The following is a 23177-nucleotide window of genomic DNA, read 5'->3' as shown; positions in this document are numbered from 1 at the left end:
TGCGGATGAGGCAACACCTGGACGGGAAAATACTCACAGTTCTTCCTCATCACCAACACATCTCCGCATTCGTCCTCTGAGGGCAGGAAGATCTCCGGCACCACAATGAGGATCTTGCGCTTGCTGGGTGGATTGATGTTCCAAATGCACTCCACATTTGCCGGGTAATTGCCAGGGTAGTTAGGGGACTCGATGTAGCCCATGAACTCACCCATTTCCCCGCCGCAATGCCTGTCTAGTCAAGCATAATCTCGGCACATTACAATCAGGTCCTAATATGAAAGCCAGGAAGTCATTTTTTACAGAAGCTTATTGCATTCACCTTAAAAATTAAAAAAAGCCCTGTCTGTTTTTCAAATTAATTAATTTTTTTATTTAATTATTTTTTGAAAACACCGTGTTTCAAATTAATTTATTTTCTGGAGTTGTTTTTTGAATTATTTTTTCTTCTTTTTCGATATTCAAATTAATGTATTTTCTGGGGTTGTTTTTTAAATTATTTTTTTCTCTGTTTTTCCAATTATTTTTTGGGGGGGTTGTTTTTTGAATTAATATTTCTTTGTTTTTCAAATTAATTATTTTATTTTTATTTTCATTTCATTTTTTTTCCTCAGCCCAGCCGCCCAGGAAAAAAAATATTTGAGCAGAAAATGAGCAAGTATCAGCTATTAAGAAGTCTCGCGCGGACTGGGTTCCCCAAATTCTAGAAAGGAGGACCCGTGCTCACGTAGATACTTGGTTACATTCAGCGCAATCAAGTTTTATTTAGATATGGGGATAAGATAGCGAGATAGCCCAGTCATTAAGTCACATTAATGACGAGTACGCGTACAATTTTCCTCTAGTCTAGAATTTGTGGAACGTAGTTCGCGCGAGACTTCCAAGTATCTCGATAACTGCTGCTTGTTTTTTTTTTTTAATTATTTTTTTTCCCGCTGGCGGCCAGGCTCAGGGAAAAAACAATTAATTCAAGAAACGAGAAAGCGGCAGTTATCGAGATACTTGGAAGTCTCGCGAGATTTTAGGCGTATGCATATCCGGGTCCAGTTTCTCAGTTGTACGCCGTAGGGGCTCAGTATTTTATTTATTATTTAAACAGTCCCCTGGTTGTCTGTTGAGTCACAAGGTAACTAGCTTAACTAGCAAACATTGTAACATCTAGCGGATATGAATGGCCTGTTCTCCTGAAGATAGGCATATAAGTTGCGTGCATAAAAATAACCTTTAATGTGATTTAATGACTGAACTACTTCCCACTATCTTTGCCCCATATTTAAATAAAACTTGATTGCGCTGAATAGAATGAATGGAAGCAAGGGTGTACGCGAGCAGAGGTTGTCCTGTCTAGAATCTCGCGAGAATTCCTAGTATCTCAATAACTGCTGCGTGCTTGTCTTTTGAATGTTTTTTTTTCCTTGAGCCTGGCCACCACCGGAAAAAAAAATAATAATAAAAAAAGCGCAAGCAGCAGTTATGGAGATACTTGGAAGTGTCACACGAACTACGTTCAGCAAATTCTAAATTAGAGGAAACTTGTACGCGTACTCGTCATTAATGTGAGTTAATGACCAGGCTATCTTGCACTGTCTTAGCCCCATATCTAAATAAAACTTGATTGCGCTGAATGGAAAAGTGTCTACGTGAGCACAGGTTCTCTTGTCAAGGATTTGGGCAACGCAGTCCGTGCGAGACTTCCAAGTATCTCGATAATTGGTACTTTGAATATTTTTTTTCTTCCGGAGAGCCAGGCAGAGGAAATAAAAAATCAAACGAAAAACTTAATTAAAAAACAACAACCCCAAAAATACATTAATTTTAAAAATGGCCACAGCTTTGTTCATATTTAAGGTGAATGCAATAAGCTTCTGTGATTTCTAGAAGTGCACCAAAATACAGTGGTACCTCGACATACGAGCATTTCGAGATACGAGTAAAATTTCTAGCAAATAATTATCTCTGGATACGAGAAAAGTTTCGAGATACGAGAAAGCCAGGTGGCCAAGACATGAGAGGCTGTTTATCATTGTAGCGCACTGTCTTTTTTGCCGCATCTCTTTCGTGTATAACATACTGCACTGGGCGTTGCATTTTTTTCAGTGTTTTTTCCATCACTCAGCGCGAATGCCGAAGCGATCGCTAATACGAGGAGTATATATTACTTCTCGTTGGCTGCTCATAAGAACATCAGGGGCACTGGCTCTCTACCTCGCAACTCCTCGTGTAATGTCTCTGGTCGCAACTCCCTCTTTGTAACGTCTCTGAGAGCACTGGGCGGAGCGTTGCATTTTTTCCCCCTTAGCCTGTTAGCTCCCGTTGGCGGAGCGATCGCTAATTCAAGACTACTTCTCGTTGGCAAGTGGTCGTGCGTTATCCTATTGTGAGGACATTTGTGTGCATCATTTTCGGAATATTTTGAAGGGAATACAACAGCAAACAGCCCATCGATAGTGAAAGTGAGGGTGGAGGCGGGGCAAACAGCCAGCCCGGCCAGGAGGGTATAAAAATGTAAAACAAAATTAGAATTAAGTTTAGTGTGAGGTTAGATTAAACTTATTTTTGAGTGTGTCTGCATTGCAATCCAAGTTCATTTAAATTTGTTTATGTTATATTACGATTCGCCGGTGCAAAAAGGCACCCCCGCTGGACCCCCACCCCGCCGCCTCCCTCTCTCTACCCTCTGCAAAATCCGTCTAATTTTAGTTCTATAAAACACATTTTAGTAATATTAAACCACTAGTTATGTGTTACTTTGTTAATAGATGGAGATTAGAAGAAGTAAAACATTTTTTTCCAATCCAATATCGTGTTTTTTCATAGGGTTGGAAAAAATTAATTTGTTTTTAGTTCATTTCAATGGGAAACGTTCGTTCGAGTTACAAGAATATCGACAGACGAGCTCAGTCCCGGAACGAATTAAGCTCATATCTCGAGGTACCACTGTACAGTAATCACTCGATTATCGTGGCCATGTCTGGTCTACGTTAACCGCGATATTCGAGGATTACTGTAAAAATTCTTCACCAAAACCAAAAATCAGTTACTATACAAAACGTTTTTGATATTCAAAACATAATTAATCTCATTAGTAATCAGCTTTTCATATTTTATGCTTATATATATATATATATATATATATATATATATATATATATATATATATATATATATATATACACATTAATTACAAAATTGAATGTTCAACTTTACCCACTGTATATACTTTGGAAAACCAAATCACTTTAATGAGGTAAATTTTACTTGGTTTGGTTTTAAAAAGAAAAGAAAAATAGGTTCTGTTCTTCCACTCATCGAAACATAAGCTGTCGCTCGCTTGTAAGGCTCCTTTTTTATTCCCACATGCAAGTAATGCTCTTTAGGACGCATGTGAAGTAAAGTCGAAATACACAGGCTTCGAATAGATGTCATTGAAATGTGGACTGACAGACTCTTGTTTTCGCTCCATGGTGAACTACTAACTTATTTGCTTGGGAAATGATGACTGAGGAGGGGTCTTTTCTCTCTATTTTGCTGTTTATATAGGGGGGAAGGCGAAAGAAGATCTACTGGTGGCAATTAAATATTGCCAAGACTCTTTTGCGAGGGCATGTAATATCTTCTGTTACAGTGTATGTACAAATAGATGTGCCGAGTGAACACACTCTTATTCACCAGATATGTTGTCTCTAATATTAAGAGAAGCACACTCTACCGAGCTATTGGCTCATCCAAATGCAACTCACGGTAGTTTTATTTCGGTGCAAAATTGTTTTGGCCAAAACCACATTTTTAGTCACATTTTGGCCAAGAAATTTTGGGTGCATCTCTAGTCATCACGTCACATACTCACTTTTGCACTGAGAGACACTAGTGGCGCCATCAAAATCTGTGGTAGTATTTCCAGGGCATGAAATACAGTAGTTCTGCCTAAACTCTGTCTGATAGGTTCCAACTGGGCAACGGATACACCTGTGCACTGTGGTGTTGTAGTAATGACCTGGAGAACACTGCACTGCAGCACCAATGCAAAAAGGCAAGAAATGAGTGTTGCCTCAATTAATATTTTTCTAGGTTTAGCTTTTATCATGCTCTTCTCACCTTTAACCTCACAATCATGGAATGAGCTGGCACCCTCGCGCTTGGTGCTCAGTCCTCCCCCACAAGGGAAACACAAGGTTCGACCCAAATCTGGCTGGTATGTGCCCTGTGGACACGGCTGGCAAGGTTTGAAACCGTCACCTGAGAAGAAACCAGTGGGACATTGGCCTGCAGAGAGAAGCAGCCAGGTTAGATCATTTGACTATCACAAAAGTATGTCCTCAGCTACCAACCAGCACATGACGAAATGTTTCGGGCTCCAACAGGCCCATGTCCATCAGTGCCCGGACACAGGTCGCACGCTAGCTGACCCTCCCTTTCCTGGAAGGTTCCAGGCGGACACTGGACGCAGCGCTCTTGCTCACCATGGTAGTACGAGCCCGGCAAGCACCTGACTGAAAAACAAAATGCACAACGGCTATAGTTAGAAGCTAGCATACATTTCAACACAAGCCAAATACTTGATACCATCCTTATAGCATGATATCATTCATTTGATATCATCTACTATAACAGTGGTTCCAAAAAAAATTACATTAAAGAATACTCTGAGTTCCACCACTGGGTCACCATTAACTCATTGACTTTCACTGAGGGGTCGACACGTTCAAGTTATTTTAACTGAGAGGGCTGGATGCAATTCACATTTACAGTATGTATACCAGTGGTTCTTAACCTGGGTTCAGTCGACCCTAGGTGTTTGGTGAGTCGGTGTCAGGGGTTCGGTGGAGCCTGATCATGTCTATTCACGATAACATGCCCCGTTTGATGATCACAGGCTGCAGATGATCACGTGACATTGCTTAGCCAACCAGTGCTTCAAGGAATTTTTATATACCTTGAATTTAAAAAAATATATATATATTTTACACTAAAGTAGGGTTCGGTGAATGCGCATATGAAACTAATGGGGTTCGGTGAAAGTGCATATGAAACTGGTGGTGTTCGGTAGCATCAACAGGTTAAGATCAAGTGATGTATACTATAAATTACATAGTATTCAGAGAATTTTGACTAGGAGGGGTGAATGAACAAAATTAATTGGACGACTAGCGCCGTCAGTGGCAGTAAAACATTAAATGCATATATACGCTTCAAAAATAAGGTTTTTAAATTGCATTGAGGTGAAATTGTTGCACACATAAATGATCGTTTTCTGCAAAGTAGGTTAACACAAATAAAAAAGCCTAACTACTATGGAAGCCCAAACAAGACAGAATGAAATTTGTATAAAGATAATTTTTTAAATAAATACCTGTCATTACTTAATTAAATAAATAAATGTGCCATTAATTGATTAAAATACCATCTTATTTCATGTAAAAACATGTAATTATTTCGCTGTAGCCTAGTCTAAATTGACCATAGGTATGAGTGTGTGCATGCGAAGTTGTTAGTCTCTATGTGCCCTGTGATTGGCTGACCATCAATTCAGGGTATCCTTCGTTTACACCTTAGACTGGTCGCCAGTCATTCGTAAGGCACAGAGAGAGAGAGACTAAAATTCACAATCACACCGCCACTGAGTGATTGATCCGTCAGGCGAAAGAACCACTGCACTATCGGGTGGTGATGGTTGAGTTTGATAGATGAAATAAATTGATGAAGTGCTGAAGTGCATCGACTTCCTCACTGACAGACCACAATATGTGACACTCTAGGACTGTACATCTGATGTGGTAGCTTGCAGCATGGGGGCCCCACAAGGCACAGTGCTCTCCCCACTCCTCTTCTCACTCTACACATCAGACTTCAAACATAATACAGACACCTGCCACCTCCAGAAGTTCTCTGACGACACCGCTATTGTTGGACGAGTGACGGGCGGGAACAACCTGGAGTACAGGGGAGTCATCACAGTCTTTGTTGACTGGTGTAGGCAAAACCACCTCTACATCAACACCAGTAAGACAAAGGAAATGGTCATGGATTTTCAGAGGAATCCTCAACAGACCACTCAGGTGAACATCCAGGGTACAGACATTGAAATCGTGGATAATTTTAAGTACCTGGGTGTTCACCTCAACAACACACTAGACTGGTCCACAAACATAGATGCCCTGTATAAAAGGGGCCAGAGCCACCTCTCCCTACTGAGGAGTCTATGGTCCTTTGGAGTGTGCAGGACACTGCTGAGGACTTTTTACGACACTGTGGTGGCATCTACAGTGTTTTATGCGGTGCTCTATTGGGGATGCGGGAGCACGGAGAGGGACAGCAACAGGCTGAATAAGCTGGTCAGGAGGGCCAGCTCTGTTCTGGGCTGTCCTTTGGACTCTGTGGAGGAAGTGGTAGAGCGGAGGATGCTGACCAGGATGATGTCCATCATGAACAGCACCTCCCACCCCCTGCATGAGTCTGTGGAGTCCCTCCGAAGCTCTTTTAGCAATAGACTGCGGCACCCTCATTGCAGGAAGGAGCCCTTCTGCAGATCCTTCCTCCCATCAGCTGTCAGGCTCTTTAACAAAAAAATGGCTGAGTGTTAAGACCTACCGTATGCATGCATGTACATCTATGTGTATGTATGTATATATGTGCTTATATATTATATATATATATATATATATATATATATATATATATATATATATATATATATATATATATATATATATATATATATATATATATATATATATAATATGTGTGTATGTGTGTATGTGTGTGTGTGTATGTGTGTATGTGTGTATGTGTGTGTGTGTGTATGTATGTATATGTGTATATATATATATATATATATATGTGTGTGTATGTACACGTATGTGTGTATATGTATATATACATATATTTCAGCAACACACTTATTTATTTATATATTTATTCATGTATTTATTTATTAACTTACTTATTACCTATCTATTTATGTCTAAAATGCCTTTCCTATTTCTGCATCCTCACCCTCTTGCTACTGTGACAACGAAATTTCCCGAATACGGGATGAATAAAAAAAATAAAAAAAAAAGTTAGCCAACATGTGTCTATTAACAAATTAAATAGTTAAATAATGATAGGTTTTTACATTAAATGAAACATAAGCAGAAGGAAAAATCTCATTTGGTAACATGGATTTTTGGACTGTTAGTCAAATCCCATTGACCCCATGGTAAGCATCTAGCACAAACAGCCCAACTTTGATCATATTTCAAATTTTCCACACCTAAAAAAGTAATATAGGATAAACAAAAAAGTACATCATCTGTTAAAAAGAAATCTTGCGACGTTTGTCAGTTTTTTTCTTTGTTTTCTATCGTCTGTCTGTCGAAGGCATCTCTAATGGATATTTTGTTTGATATCATGAGTTTGGCATGAACCATTTGAGATTTGTAACAATTTTCCCTCTGTTCTATAACTGTACTGAGATGGACATGGAATTATAGAAGAGCATCTTGGCTCAAAGGAAAGAATGACAACAACTCCCCATCAGAATCTTCCGCGCCCACGAAAACCTTTGTCTTAACCTCATGCAGAAGCCTCTGCTAGTTTCCTCTGTTGGAGTAAATGTGCATTTTATTTACATCTTATGCGTTATTTAAAAGTGTTTAATTATGATAAGTATTTATCTCATCTCATTTTTATCCTCATCAGGGTCACGGGGCTGCTGGAGCCTATCCCAGCCTACTTCAGGCCAGAGGCGGTGGGCAGCCGATTGCAGGATAAGCATTTATAGAAAATGTAAAAAAGTCATAAAATAATCAAATTTCATGATTTTTTTTGGCAAAGCAGAATCTGTTCCAATCAATCTATCAGAGAAGAAGCAGATTCGTAGAATTAACTGAAAACTCAAGACACCCAGGCCATTATGTTCTTTACAAGTGTGAACTTTTGACCACCACTGTATTTATTGATATTACACACACAGTATCCACCCTACACTACACTAGAGGTCAGTTGGAAGTCAATCTTTTATTCTTCTTTTTTGTGGGGTGTCAATCTTACTTTGCAGAAATTTGGCGTTTGCGGGGGGCGCCACATTAATAGCGAAAACTGAGGAGTCACTGGATGCCACGGTAATAAGTCATGTAAAATAAGCAGCAGATTTACCGCATCGCCCACTGTCCTTTTCAGAGCCTGGACTGCAGTTTTCTTGAATGGGAGCAGCCTGTGGAAGTTTTTGGGCTACCTCGTATTCCAAACCAGCGACTCGGATCAGGAAGCGCTCTTGGTTTATAGATTTCTTCAAAGCCTTGATGTAGGTCTTAACTTGTTTCTCCATACGTTGTCTAAGGCAGCTGAGGTTACAACTTCCTAGGAAAGTGTATGTAAATAAATTCAAGTGGTGACATCTATGAAGCGACATATACATTTATTTTATTTGCTATTCCATTCAAAAACCGACCTGTCGTATCTCCAGCTTTAACTTCTGCTTCCAGCTCCAATGTGATGCGGGTTACTTCTTTGTTAGTCGGGTTTCGAGCACGCCGCCCCTTTGCTTTCTTTGACGAGTCACATTTGAGATTGACAAATGTCACCAAGCAGTTACTGCAGGGCTGACCACCACCTGTGGAAAAAATGGAATCAGCAGATTAAAATATATTTTTACATTGACCACACTCTAAATCTGGCTCTTACAGACCATTTCCAACACTGAAAATAAGGAAAATCATCAGCAACCTACCTACTGCGGTAACCACTTTTATAGTAAATATCACGATATTACGTTTGCACAATTATCACATTCATTCACAATCTGTCTGAAACGATCTTTACATGTGTTGGTGAAACGATCTTTACATGTGTTGGTGGAAATAAACAATAGGTGGCTACACTCCCACTCCCGTTCACTACTTAGCAGCCTCTATCCTTGCAATCTGCCAAAATAACTGCACAAAGGAGTGTTCTGACATGTAGTAATCATGCTTGTACGTACAAGGGGGCTGTTTCCCAGCTCAAGTCCCATATCAAATTGTATAAATACATTAATTCAATACAGTAATGCCTTGAGATACGAGCTAAATGCGTTCCGGGACCGAGCAAGTATGTCAATTTACTCGTATCTCAATTTTTTTTTTCCCATTTAAAATAAGTAAACACAAATAAATTTGTTCCCACCCTCTGAAAAAACACCTAAAATAGGATATTACAATGCAAATACATGTTTTAATTGTTCTAAGTAACAAATACCGTATTTTCATATTGACTTCCTCCGCGTATAAGCCATACCCTTACAATTGCCTTAATATCGTTGAATTTTACGATTTTTCTCGTGGTTAATGTGTAGATGTCAAAATGCAAATATTTTCATTTAGCACAAAGTTATCAAACTAAGTTTGGTTCGCGGGTCACATTCATGCTAACTAGATCTCATGTGGGCCTGACCAGTTTATTTTGGCCATCAAAAGATAACGCTGTATTTTCTCGCATATAAACCGCCCCGCGTATGAGCCGCACCCTTAAAATTGCCTTAAAATCTTTGAATTTTACATTTCCTCACGTATAAGACGCCCCTGATTCACAATTTTCATCTCCATGTACATGGTTTTAATAGGGAGTACAAATGTGTTACTTTGAAGGGAAAATCTTGAGAAAAATCATAGCACGTGGTATTTCTGAGATAATGTATGAATCGAAAGGATTGTCTGCTGTATTGCACATTCCATTGCATGTTCCGAAAGGGTGTTGCCTGCACGTGGGCGAATTAAAAAAGGAAGTGACGTGAGCAGTACAACCAGGAAGTATGTCCGTAGCGGACTAGTTTTCATACCATCCCAAATCACCAAGTCTCTGGATGAAATAATAGCAATGAGATACACATTACGTAGGTATCAAGGCTGATATTCTAATTATTGATCACAAGACCTTCGATCAGCCTTAATAATTACAGTGGTACCTTGAGATACGAGCTTAACGCGTTCCGGAACTGAGCTCGTATGTCGATTTACTTGTATCTCAAATAAACGTTTCCCATAGAAATGCCCAATAGAGCGAGTGGTTAGCGCGTCGGCCACACAGCTCTGGGGTCCAGGGTTCAAATCCAGGTCATGTCCACCTGTGTGGAGTTTTCATGTTCTCCCGGGCCTGCGTGGGTTTCCTCCGGGTACTGCGGTTTCCTCCCAAGTTCCAATAACATGCATGGTAAGCTGATTGGACACTCTAAATTGCCCGTAGGTATGGGTGTGAGTGTGCATGGTTGTCCATCTCCTTGTGCCCTGCGATTGGCTGGCCACCGATTCAGGGTGTCCCCCGCCTCTGGCCCAGAGTCAGCTGGGAAAAGCTCCAGCACCCCCCACGACCCTATGAGGATAAAGCGGTTCAGAAAATGTGAGATGAGATGAGAGATGGCGATGTCTAGTCTACATTATCCGCGATATTCGAGGGATTACTGTACCCGCCTGATTAAGTGTGAGATAGAAATATGTCAGGTAACAAACGACCTAAGAAAAACCACCATTGTCTGTTATATACACAAATCAGTCAAAACATAGGCTTTGTTCTTGTTTTTTCAAAGAATGAGAATGGTCGAAAACTTGTCGCTGCCTGGTCACGGGGCCATGACCGGACGTTTCGTTGACGGACAGTTCGTTGAACAGACATCTCGTCGACGGACATTTCATCGACGGACAATTCGTCGACGGGTTCGTCACCGGACATTTCGTCAACGGATTCGTCACCGGACATTTAGTCGTCAGACAATTCGTCGCCGGACATTTTGTCGACGGACAATTCGTCGCCGGACATTTCATCGACGGACAATTCGTCGCCGGACATTTCGTCGACGGACAACTCGTCGCCGGACATTCAACCAGGTAATCTCTCGCTCTCAAAATTGTAATCATGAGAGTTTGTCATTGCATTGACAATGTCAGAGCATTAATATCTAAATATCTAATATCAAACGCCCGATTCATGTTGACTGTGAGGTGCAGAGTGCTCAGCACTCATTAAACCCATCGGCTGCCATTGACAGCGGTAGAGGTCCGATTCATGTTGACTGTGAGGTGCAGAGTACTCAGCACTCATTTAACCCATCGGCCGCCATTGATGGCGGTAGACGTCCGATTCATGTTGACTGTGAGGTGCAGAGTACCGTATTTTCACGACTATACAGCGCATCGTATTTTTACCCGCAGTGTCAGTAACGAGTGCTATTTCAGCATTTTAAACACACAAAGGACGCACCGTTTTTATAGACGCAGCCAGGCATGATAAAACATACCAGCTTAAACATGCACGCTACACCCACACGCTAAAAACACGTTTTTAAAAAGGCAATGGAAGCAAAACTGAGTTTGGTTGTACTTTATTTAGCCATTTTACAAAGTACTCACGTCATCATCACCCACAAATCCATCAAAGTTCTCATTTTCTGTGTCCGAATTAAACAATTGTCCAAATGAGTCTTCCAAAACGCCGGGTCCCCTCTCTTCGTTCTCAGAGTCACCGTCATTGCCATGTGGCTCCTTAGAAATGATGCCGGTTTTGGCAAAAGCTCGAACAACCGTTCAAGCAGACACGTTCGCCCAGTCCATTCGCAAATTGTAGCGTAAGAAGCCCGGCGCTGCCTTCCACTCTTCGTGAAGCTGTGTTCGCCAGCTATCATCCACTGCTCCCATGCCGCTCGCAACTTTGCTTTGAAAGCCCGGTTGATGCCGATGTCCACCGGTTGTAGTTCTTTGGTCAAGCCTACGGGAATGACGGCAAGCTCCGAGCTCATTTTCATGACTTGGTTTTTCACCATTGATGTGAGATGAGCACGCATGGAGTCCCAAATCAAAAGTGACGGCGAGCCGTGAAAAAAGCCATACGGTCGCTTGACATACACCTCACGTAGCCATTCTCTCACTTTCTCCTCATCCATCCAGCCCTTTGGATTCGCCTTCATGATGACACCGGCTGGAAACTTTTCTTTCGGCAGCGTCTTTCGCTTAAAAATCACCATTGGTGGTAGCTTCTGCCCATTAGCATGGCAAGCGAGAATGACAGTAAAAGCCTACTTCTCGTGCCCCGTTGTTCGTATCGCCATCGTACTGGTCCCCTTCTTCTCGACAGTGTGGTTAATCGGGATGTCGAAAATCAGCGGTACCTTGTCCATGTTCGTTATGTGGTTTGGCTGTATAAGTTTGTCGGCAATCCTCTTGGTGCAGTAGGTGCGGAAAACGGCTAGCTTTTCAATGTAGTCCGCCGGAGGTTGCTGCGCCACGGTTGTCCTCACTCTAATCGCCAGATGGTGCTGTTTCATGAAACGAAAGCACCAGGACGGTCCTCCTTGGAAATGTTCAATTTTAAATTCTTACGCGAGCACTTTTGCCCTCAGTCGCTCCAGTTGGTCTTCCAAGCCGGGCCACCTTGCCTTGTTCCCATGGAAACTCAGCTTCCTCTTATTGACTTGGCGAAGCTCCTTCCCCTGCTTTCTCCATTTGCGAACCATAGATTTGTTTATGTTGAATTCCCTCGCCGCTGCTTTGTTCCCATGCTCCACTGCATAATCGATGGTTTGAAGCTTGAACTGAGCTTCATAAGCGTGCCTCTTTGTAGTATTATTCATTCTTCATTTTGCAATTGAGCACATGCCCACACTAGTATATATAGGAACTTTGTAGGGGTGTGGCTTTAGCGTCTTCTCCCACACCCACCCTCCGCAAGCCTTTCCCCACCAATGTCCGCCTTTAGCGTCTGACTCCACCCACGTCCGCCTTCTCTCTATATAAGAAGTGTGTCGGCAAGAAGTGCTCAGTCAGGCTCCGGAGCTCGGAGCTCACACAGGGCACTCTGCATTATAAGACGCCCTGTCTATTTTGGAGAAAATTTTAGACTTTTATGTGCGCCTGCCTTATAGTCGTGAAAATACGGTACTCAGCACTCATTTAACCCACCGGCTGCCATTGACGGAGGTAGACGTCCGATTCATGTTGACTGTGAGATGCAGAGTACTCAGCACTCATTTACCTCATCGGCTGCCATTGACGGCGGTAGACGTCCGATTCATGTTGACTGTGAGGTGCACACGAGACTATTAGTATATTAATTGTAATTTCTTGTAAACCAGACAGCTCGCCGAACAGACACATCGAGACTATTAGTATATTAATTGTATTTTTTTGTAAACTGTGTGTGTGTATGTGACATGCTAAAGTGTTTAATTTATTATTTTATTAAACAAATAAAAGTCTTAGTATACTTTTAGCCTGCGAAGACGCCAGACAGCTCGCCAAACAGCTCGCCAAACAGACACATCGAGACTATTAGTATATTAATTGTAATTTCTTGTAAACTGTGTGTGTGTGTGTGTATGTGACATGCTAAAGTGTTTAATTTGGGACAATAATAGTATAAAATGTGGGATGGGCACGGGCGAGGCAAGTTTGTCTGTCTATACACACACGAGAACAGGACGCATTGAAAAACATGTACACACACGCCAATAATACGCAACTTATTGATAATTTTGATATTTAGATATTAATGCTCTGACATTGTCAACGCAATGACAAACTCTCTCTCTCTCATGATTATAATTTTGAGAAGTGAGAAGCAAAGTGAAGCAGGATCACAGTAAGTGGACAATAATGCCCACACAAAAAAGTGTTGAACCTCAGTATTCTTTTAAGTTATATTGATTAAGTATTTTTCGTCTTTTGGCCTTGAGGTTTTGACCTGACATTTTTCAATGAATGTTCATTTTTGCAGGTTTGGAATAAAGATGGCTTGTTGCCCTAAAACAGGTCTTGCACTATAAAATGAAAACCTTATAGTGAAGGCTGTATGTTGTTCAAACATAAAACAAAACATTTTTTACTTTAGTGCTGAATAACATTACAGAAAGTAATAATAATATGTAAATTTTGACTTGTTTTTTTCTAAGTAATATACACAAATAGCATTAATCATCTTAAAGAATCGAATCGTGACCTGTGAATCGTGATAAGAATCATTTCGCCAGATATGTGGCAAGACACACCGCTGTTTAATATTATTTAAAAAAAAAATGAATGCAACGCAGAACCAAGATAAAGACAGACCTGGTCCTAAAGTACGTCCGCGGTCTTCTGTCCTACCAGTCAATTTAGGGTGCAGGTGGCATTTAGCATTTTTAATCTTGAAAGACGCTGTCTGCTTCACTGGAGGCGCCAAAGTCTCTACAGATAAAGACAGCAAACGTAAATTGGAGGCACGGAATTGCAAATAATGACTGTGAGGGCGCACCTATGCAGCTTTGGCTGCTGCTGGAGTTGAGCCTGATGGGGGACTTCCCTCGAACGATAGGGATGCCACAGCTCACCGAGTAACTATTGTCAGACTCTTTAAGAACACACACAAACAAAATCAAAACAAGATATGATCGTAATTATGAAAACACAACCAAAAATATTAGACTTTTGAAACACAGCTTAGGTATATTTAAATTAGCTGTGTGAAGCATTTGCATTCAAGAACTGTTAGTTTATAATCAACTTTTTCATCTGGGTGCAACTTTTACTGATCCAAGGCCAATACAAGAAGTGCAGAATTATTAGGCAAATTGTATTCTTGAAGATTAATTTTATTATTGAACCACAACCATGTTCTTAATGAAACCAAAAGAGTAATTCATATCAAAGCTAAATATTTTGGGAGTTGGTGTGGGGATTTTTTAGTTTTAAATATTTTAGCAGGATATCTGTGTCTGCGGGTGACTATTACTGTGCATAAGTATTAGGGAACTTAACAAAAAAGAAATATATACCAATTGTAATTACCAGGGAAACCAATAAGACAGCTCAACATTCACAAATACACATTTCTCACATTCAAAAACAAATCAGTGACCAATATAGCCACTTTTCTTTGCAAGGACACTCAGAAGCCTATGGAGAAGGAGGCCATGTCATTCGTTTTTCTTCTTTTAGGCCCTTTCATGTCAGCCGCGCTGTGAAGTACTTGGATACGTGTGATGAAGCATTGTCTTGCATGAAAATCGTGTTTTTTTTTCTGGAAGGAATGCAGACTTCTTCCTGTACCACTGCTTGAAGAAGGTGTCTTTCAGAAATGGGCAGTAGGACTAGGAGTTCAACGTAACTCTATCCTCAGCTCAAAAATGCTCCACAAGGTAATCTTTGATGATACCAGCCCATACCAGTAGCCCACCTCCAACTTGCTGGTGTCTGAGTCGGACTGGAGCTTTCTGCGGATTACCGATCCAGGCACGGGCCCATCAAGACTCACTCTCATTTCATCACCCTTAAAATGGCCTTAAAATCGTTGAATTTAACCATTTCTCGCGTATAAGCCGCCCCCTGATATACAAATTCATTCATTCATTCATCTTCCATACCGCCCATCCTCAAAATGGTTGCGGGGGTTGCTGGAGCCCAACCCAGGTGTCTTCGGGTGAAAGACTACACCCTAGACTGGTCTCAAGTCAGTCGTGGGGCACACAGAGAGACAAACAACCATTCGCACTCCCAATCACACCACCACCAGCAGGAATTGAACTCATGCCTGCCTGCACCTTAGTCAGGCGAGTGAACCTCTACACCAGGAGGCGGCGCGATTTACAAATTTCACCTCCATATTCATGGTATTAATAGGAAATACAAATGTTTTACTTTGAAGGGAAAATCTTAAGAAAAATCATCACACGTAGTATCTCTGAGATACTGTATGAATCAAAGGCACATTTTTAGGGTCAATATCATAGGGAAATTAGTAATTCATCCAGTAATGGTTGTTTTCTTACTGTAAAACAGAAAATAACCAACAAATAGTAAATGTTAATTTGCCGACTTCTCCGGATGAAAAAGAGTATAGCAACGCTTTAAGTCTTGTGCGCATATAAGCCGTACCCTTGATTCAGTCATAATTTTCTTTATAAGTACGGCTTATATGTGAGAAAATACGGTAAATTATTATATTTTAATTAGCATTGGTGTATTTTTTCAAATATTTTTATTACATTTATATGATTTTAATAACAAATACATTAATACAATTAAAAATGAATCCAAACTGTAGTAAAGTACACACTGGTTACAGCTCCAAGTAACAGTGTCTAAAGTTGTTTTTTTCCTTTGTATGACATGTCATTGCAAGCCAATGATAACGATACTTCTCCAATTAATTTAAACAAGAAGGTTGGATGTGGTGTGGCTGGCAATGCCCATCTTTCAGTGCCATTGATGGCGCTAAATTTCTAATCCTGGGAGGGGCATCAAGCACCGTCAATTTTCAGCCATTGCGTGAAATGAATGTCCCGTAAGTAAGACTCATAAAAAAAATCTGAAGTTTTCCATGTAAGGGTTAAGCGCAGATTTAATGTTTAAAGTGTGCATAACTTTAAAGTGGTTTGCATGGAACTTACCTGCCAGATAGTGTGCTTTGGAGGCACAAGTCAGTGAGCAGCTCTCTTTCTTGCCCGTTTTGCTACAGGTTAAAGTCGCCTTGGGGGCGACAAGGCCTGGAGGACATTTCACCAACTCTAATAGATAGATAGATAGAAGTCAAAACTGTAAAATCAACCAAAGCTGTATGTCTCTTTACCGCTAGAGGGCAGTGCTGCTACATACCAATACAATCCTTTCTGTTCCAGTGCAGTTTGAATCCAGTCGGGCAGGTACACTCATAACTTCCCAGAGTGTTAATGCAGCCATATTTACACCCTCCTCGATTTATGCTGCATTCATCAATATCTGACAATATAAGATACATTGAGTGCACGTACATTAGTAGTTACCAACCTTTGCATCTCATCCACAACATAAACAGAAAACATGAATATGAAATAATTGTCATCGAGGGCAATTATATACAGCAGTTGATCATGTTGAATATTCAAGTCATCGTAATCATTCTCAAGTTGCAAACCAGTTTTATTGACATGTTGGAAACTTTTAACCAGAGGTATGGGTTTCCAAACCACAAATATGTAAATATGTTTGCCTAAATTCTTCTTCCTCACCTGTACGACTACAGTACACATGGCCAAAAATGGGGAGAGATGTGGAAACGTTTTAGTGATTACGATTATGCTCTTTTACAACTCTTCTTCTTCTATGTCTTGTTGCCACCTTATTCCCCTAAGAGGAAGATGACTTCATGAAGTGCAGCCTGCCAATGTGTTACCAAGAGCAGGTCGGAAACACTGAAAGAGAAGCGCTGCTTAACTCGGCATCAAAGCCCTCGAGGATGAAGAACTCAAATTAATATCTGATGGAAGCGGTGCTCATCTGCCAGAAATTGTTTTGACTTGTTTTATTTTCTTCCATACTTGATATACAATTCAAATGAATCTCCATTGACCTTCGGAAAATCCTTTAAGGCAGGGGTCACCAAACTACGGCCCGCGGGCCGGATACGGCCCATCAGCACATTTGGCCCGGCCCTCGGAACAATACCAGAGACGCTATCGGATTTTTTTCCTATTTGGCCTTGAAGACTGGGACGTTTTAATCTTGTGTTTGGTTCATTGCACCCCTGCTGAGCCCACAAATCATCCCAGTGAAGCGGGGCTTTGCATTGCTTCTTTGGTGACACGCGCGGGGAGAGTGTTTCCCTTTGATGCACGCGGGCACGTCCACCGGTGCATGCGTGATGCATGCGCGAGCAGAGTATTACCGAGACATCTGGACGATCAGAGGTGAGGGTGGAGCCCTGGGACCATCGCGGACTATTCAAGCATATAAAAACTATGCAACCTGTTTGAGAATTGTTCTTTTTGACCCAGAGCTGTGGAGGGGAGCAACTCTGAATTGGATTTATATATTAGGAATAAATATCTTCTATGAAGAACCCAGAGAGAGTTATTTAGTTATTATTTATTTCATAAATAGTTTTATTTATTTCCTGTTTTTTCTGTGAAGAACTCAGAGGGTTATTTAGTTATTATTTATTTCATTAATAGTGTTATTATTTGTTTCCTGACTTTTTTTCTGTAAAGAACCTGGAAAGGGTTATTTGGTTGTGTGGCTTTCTGGAAAACAATAAATTTTTTAAGCTCCCCTACGATCGTCACACTTTTTCTGTTACAAACTGACACCGGCCCCGCATCAGAGAAGGGAAAAGTTATGTGGCCCTCACAGGAAAAAGTTTGGGGACCCCTGCTTTAAGGCCTTTTTCCTTTGCATGCAGACAGAGGAGTCAAGAAGGATGAAAAGAGCAGAAAAGAAAAATTCAGATTGTAAATCAATAACCATTGGCGAGTGACTTCAGAGAATTGATATTTTTTTGTCACATTTAGGGGTCATTATAATGATCCATGGGTGTCAAACCGGTCCTCAAAGGGCCGCAGTGGGTGCAGGTTTTCATTCTAACTCAACAAGAGGATACCTTTTGCAAGTGTAATCAGTTAATTAAAGTCAGGTGCTACTTATTTTAGAAGACACCTGATTGGTTAAAATGTCGGCACTGGATTGGTTGGAACAAAGACCAGGACCCACTGCGGCCCTCAGCGGAATCGGTTTGACACATGTTATAATCTGTCGCTCTCATTGTTGAACTCATCAAAGAGGGGAATTCTTTTTTGTACAGTTTTCAAATAAATCGTAATAAATGCACACAGACACACGTTTGCTTGCATGCATTTGTGTCAAGGCCAATGTGGCGCGTATGAAATCAGGAATATTTTTGATATACACTTATGGATGTCTGAAGTCACAAAAGCACTGAGTGTATTTTCTTAGCAGATAAGCGAGCGGAATGTTTTGCTAAGCAAAGGCTCTGAGAACTCGCACTTAGGAAGAATGCTGACAGGTCACGGAACAATAATTGACAGTGGGCGCTGATCTGGCAGCATTTGTTGTGTGCGAGCCTCTTGTCAAACACCACTCCATGGCTCTCGGCTATATTTTGGGGTTAACGAAGCACAGCGAAGGCAATGTGAGCTTAGTTCTTAGTGGCCAGTAAGGAAATACAGTAGGGAGCTCCATAAATGTGAAGGGTTATCTAATAGTTCCGACAGCAACGATGAAAATCAGCAGTGTGGCATACTTTTTGCATTGACAAAATCTCAAAGCACACCACTATTTTAAAATCTTCTAAGGTAAAACTGTTGCCTATATTAGCAATAAAAGTCGCTCTCATCAAAGTTTTATCAACAGAAATCAAATCAACCCCAAAAATTAGTCCAAAATCTAATTTTGCACACCGACGGTTCTAGTGATGTAATAAATAAGTCATGCAATGCTTTTAAATTTATTAATTTTATAAAATAAAATTCTCCCCAAATTATTTAAATCTCCTAATATGACATTGTTGTGCTCACAGGCTTTACCTCACCAAAAAGTTGATGCCCTTAAAACAGGTGTCTCAAACCGATTCCGCCGAGGGCCGTAGTGGGTCCTGGTTTTTGTTCCAACCGATCCAGTGCCGACATTTTAACCAATCAGGTGTCTTCTAAAATAAGTAGCACCTGGCTGCAATCAACTGATTAACTGATTACACTTGCAAAAGGTATCCTCTTGTTGAGTTGGAATGAAAACCTGCACCCACTGCGGCCCTTTGAGGACTGGTTTGAGACCACTGCCTTAAAAACAAAATTTCTGATTCATGTAACATAAAAACAAGGACAATGACATAAATCTCGTAAAGTTTTTTTTTTACTCCCAATGTTACCTCAATCTCTGAACATTACGCAAAGAGCAATTTTGTGCTCACACAGACTTAACATCAACAAAAGTTGAAGCTCGTGCAGCCAATAGCTTGATTTTAACCTCGTAATTGTTCAATTTTAATCTCATAATACTGTGATTTTCCTCACGGAACATTACAATTACAATGTATGATTTGTAATTTCCCACGCTATACTTAACCATCACTCGCGGCACACTTGTTGGGAAACACCGTGCAAAACAATGGTAACATGGGTAACAAAACAACTTAAAAAACACCATTGTCTGTAATAAACAAAACTGTTTTAAATGTTTTTAAAGCATGAGGATGGTCGAACTTTTTGGTTAAGGCTGGCTTTTCCATGAAGCTAGCCAGCAGCATACCCACATATGCGATCCGTGTGAAGCCTGGCATTTTCAGTTTGTTTTTCAATAAAATTGTACGGCATTCTCTTCCCAAAAACGTGTTGCTCCCTGCACGGGCCGCCGAAGCCCTGGCCGATGCAGCGAAAGTTGAAGCCACGAAGTGAAGAAGGATCACAGTACTACTACTCCCTCAAAAGCTGAGATAGGCTACAGCACCCCGCGCAAACCTTGTGAGGATAAAGCGGTTCAGAAAATGAATGAATGTAAGGCACACCCGATTACAAAATGCAGTAGTAGTGGTGGTAGTAGTAGCAGTAGTAGTAGCATCAATAGTAGTAGGAGCAGTAGTAGTAGCAGTAGCAGTAGTAGAGCATTGTGTTGTACATTCACTAGATGGAGCTGTAGTAGTAGTTGTTAGAAGTAGTTTTATAAATCAACTAGATGGAGTTGTGCTAAAGGGAATTTCATACAACGATTAACCAATACAGTAATCCCTTGACATACGAGTTCCCCGACATAGGAAGAATTTGAAATACGAGTAAAATTCCGAGCAAATATTTACCTTGAGATACGAGACAAATTTTGAGATACAAGCATACGAGATGGGAGAGGCTGCTTATGATTTCAGCGTACTGTCGTTCTCGCTGCATCTCCCATGTGTAAAGATCTCTACGAGCACTGGGTGGAACATTTTGTTCCATGAGTGGTGTATGCGTGATGGAGCTGGAGTTTTTCAACAATATGCACCATCCTGAAGCAGAAGGACGCTATTACGGATATCAAGCATTCCAAAGACTAACAATAATTTCCAAGCTGCGCAGTGACATTCATAACGAGATGGAGAGCCTTCTTTTAATGTGAATAAAAGATAAACAGTTAGCGGGAGATAGCGTGACCGAGTCAATAATATGCGAAAAAGCCAGCGGAATTTAGATGAATGTAAAAGCTAAGCAAAAGCATCTGAAAAAGGGGAACACTACCAGAACCATTCATTTAAGTTAAATTTATGTTTACGTATGTTATGTTGCGCGCGCGTTGCCGTCCATCAAGTGTCTCTCGAATATCGCGGCTTCAACTTTTGCAGTTTCACTTCATCACAGATTTTTTTCTGGGGATTTTTTTTCCCGTAAGTTCATAAAAAGATGAAAATCCACGCTCAAACTCGCAAGCGGAATCCACTCCTCATGTGCTCCGCTTGCTACTAGAACTCAGCACTGAAGTAAAAATAAATAAAAAATAAATAAAAATCCACGCTGAAACTCGCAAGTGGAAGCTACTCCCCTGTCCTCCGCTTGCTACTAGGACTCAGAACTTTTTTTAAAAATAGGGTTGACCCTACTTCGCGGTTTTTCATTTATTGCGGCCATGTCTGGTCTACATTAACCGCGATAATCGAGGGATTACTGTAATCTGTTAGTAGGTGGTGAATTAGAACCAATAAAAATGTTTTTCCATTGTAATAACCTGTTTTTTGGCTTTTTTTTCAGAGGGTGGGAGCTGATTAATTTGTATTTAGTTCATTTCTATGGTAAACGTTCATTTGAGATAAGGGTAAATCGACATACGAGCTCGGTCCCGGAACGCATTAAGGTCGTATCTCAAGGTATTACTGTACTGATCCATACATAAATTGTGTTGGATTTATAAGGCACACTGCTGGCTTAAATTGAAATCTTTTACTTGCACTTTATAGTGCAGAAAATACGATAGATATTTCTTTGCCACTTTGCTTATTTGTTGAGAGAAGTAGTGTGAAAAGTACCTCCTTTCTTGTGTCTTTGTTTTTTTACTTCCTCCCTAAAAATGATCATTACCCCCCAACCCCCATAAAATGCAACCCCGCCCCTTACAAGATTCAGAACTTGACACTTTTTCTATTGGTTATTGTTGGAATAATGATTCAAACCTTTTAAATCATTATTAGTAATATTTAATTAAAAAAGGAAAAACATCTTTCAACAAATTCTGCTTACAACTTCGAAGGAGATGCAATGTGACGCCGTCTCAGTCCACAGTGCATTCTCCTTCGAAGTTGTAAGCAGAATTTGTTGAAAGATGTTTTTCCTTTTTTAATTAAATATTACTAATAATGATTTAAAAGGTTTGAATCATTATTCCAACAACAACCAACCTAATCCGCAGTACCGCGTTTTTACAAGTTACACTCCACCTTGAAGTGAAGTAGCCTAACACTTTAGTGAAATCACGTTTTAGTCAATTAACTACAGCACAAATCACCTATGCTTTACTTGGCTGCCAAGAGTTAGCGTAATCTTAGATTGATTTCCTGCCTTCCAGGCAGGCACCTGTTTTTGCTCAGTTTAGTCCATTTGGAAATGAACTTGCACAGACTTAAACCAGCTCAATCTGAATAGTCCATCAAAGCCAGTGTTTAGTTATATACTATGTCTTAGATGTGGTTGTGTGGAGGGACTTTTTATGTTGATATTCTTACTGTGGTGACATTAAGATTAATGAGATGGATTTGGAGGACTTTACACCCTGAAACCATGGAAGTCAACAAAATGTGATGATTTGTTGGTTTAGAATTCTTAAGACTTGAGAGTTGCTCAGACGTATCTAATTAGAAGACCCCCCTTCTTCCTCCTTTTAAAAGAACACTTAATGACAATCTGGGCATCTGGCACCTTCATGCATATGGGATCTTAGGAGGCATGCAGCTGAATGTTGAAACAAGCCAACACTTTTTATGAACTCAAATAAATCAATCTGTTTGTGATGCCGTCTTCCCGCTGAGAGAATTTCATTAAGCTTTTGAAGAGGCGAGATAGAATGGACAACTGATTTACACAGCACCCCGCCACTAAAAATGTAGCCGTCTCACCTCCGCAGTGCGCCAGGCCATAGATGACATAGCCTTTATGACAAAGGCACTGGAAACTTCCGGCAGAGTTGACACAGAAATGATCGCAGGCACGGTCAAAGGAGCACTCATCAATGTCTGCAAAAGATGGAGAAAAACACTGTTAAAAATGTCTAAATTGCTCAATAACGACAAAAAGCAGCGTCCAACCTATTTTGCTCCCTCTGTCTTGCTCATCATGCATTTCAATGGACGGCATCACAACAATAACACAGAGAGAAAAAAAAAGAACATCTTTTGTTCCCATGTATGGTGCTGTGATTGCTCTCCTGCAGTCACAATGTTTTCCATTTTGAAATGGCGAAATGAGTTTT

General features: G+C 40.6%; 1 protein-coding gene across 4 annotated transcripts in view; it reads right to left on the bottom strand.

Moving 5' to 3' along the window:
- The window catches only part of LOC144075441 (signal peptide, CUB and EGF-like domain-containing protein 3), a 171405-nt gene that overhangs the window by 9036 nt on the left and 139192 nt on the right, over positions 1–23177 (bottom strand). For all 4 annotated transcript variants that reach the window (XM_077602661.1, XM_077602483.1, XM_077602751.1 and 1 more), the window contains 11 exons: positions 22825–22941; positions 16575–16697; positions 16370–16486; positions 14236–14331; positions 14052–14168; positions 8432–8593; positions 8137–8340; positions 4329–4490; positions 4096–4263; positions 3848–4009; positions 38–235 (listed from right to left, as the gene is read on the bottom strand). In XM_077602661.1, the coding sequence (XP_077458787.1) occupies positions 38–235; positions 3848–4009; positions 4096–4263; positions 4329–4490; positions 8137–8340; positions 8432–8593; positions 14052–14168; positions 14236–14331; positions 16370–16486; positions 16575–16697; positions 22825–22941 (1626 nt within the window). The remainder of the gene's footprint in view (positions 1–37; positions 236–3847; positions 4010–4095; positions 4264–4328; positions 4491–8136; positions 8341–8431; positions 8594–14051; positions 14169–14235; positions 14332–16369; positions 16487–16574; positions 16698–22824; positions 22942–23177) is intronic.

The sequence above is a fragment of the Stigmatopora argus genome, chromosome 1 (genome assembly GCF_051989625.1).
Source record: "Stigmatopora argus isolate UIUO_Sarg chromosome 1, RoL_Sarg_1.0, whole genome shotgun sequence".
NCBI lineage: Eukaryota > Metazoa > Chordata > Actinopteri > Syngnathiformes > Syngnathidae > Stigmatopora > Stigmatopora argus.
This window is presented reverse-complemented; position numbering and strand designations above follow the sequence as displayed.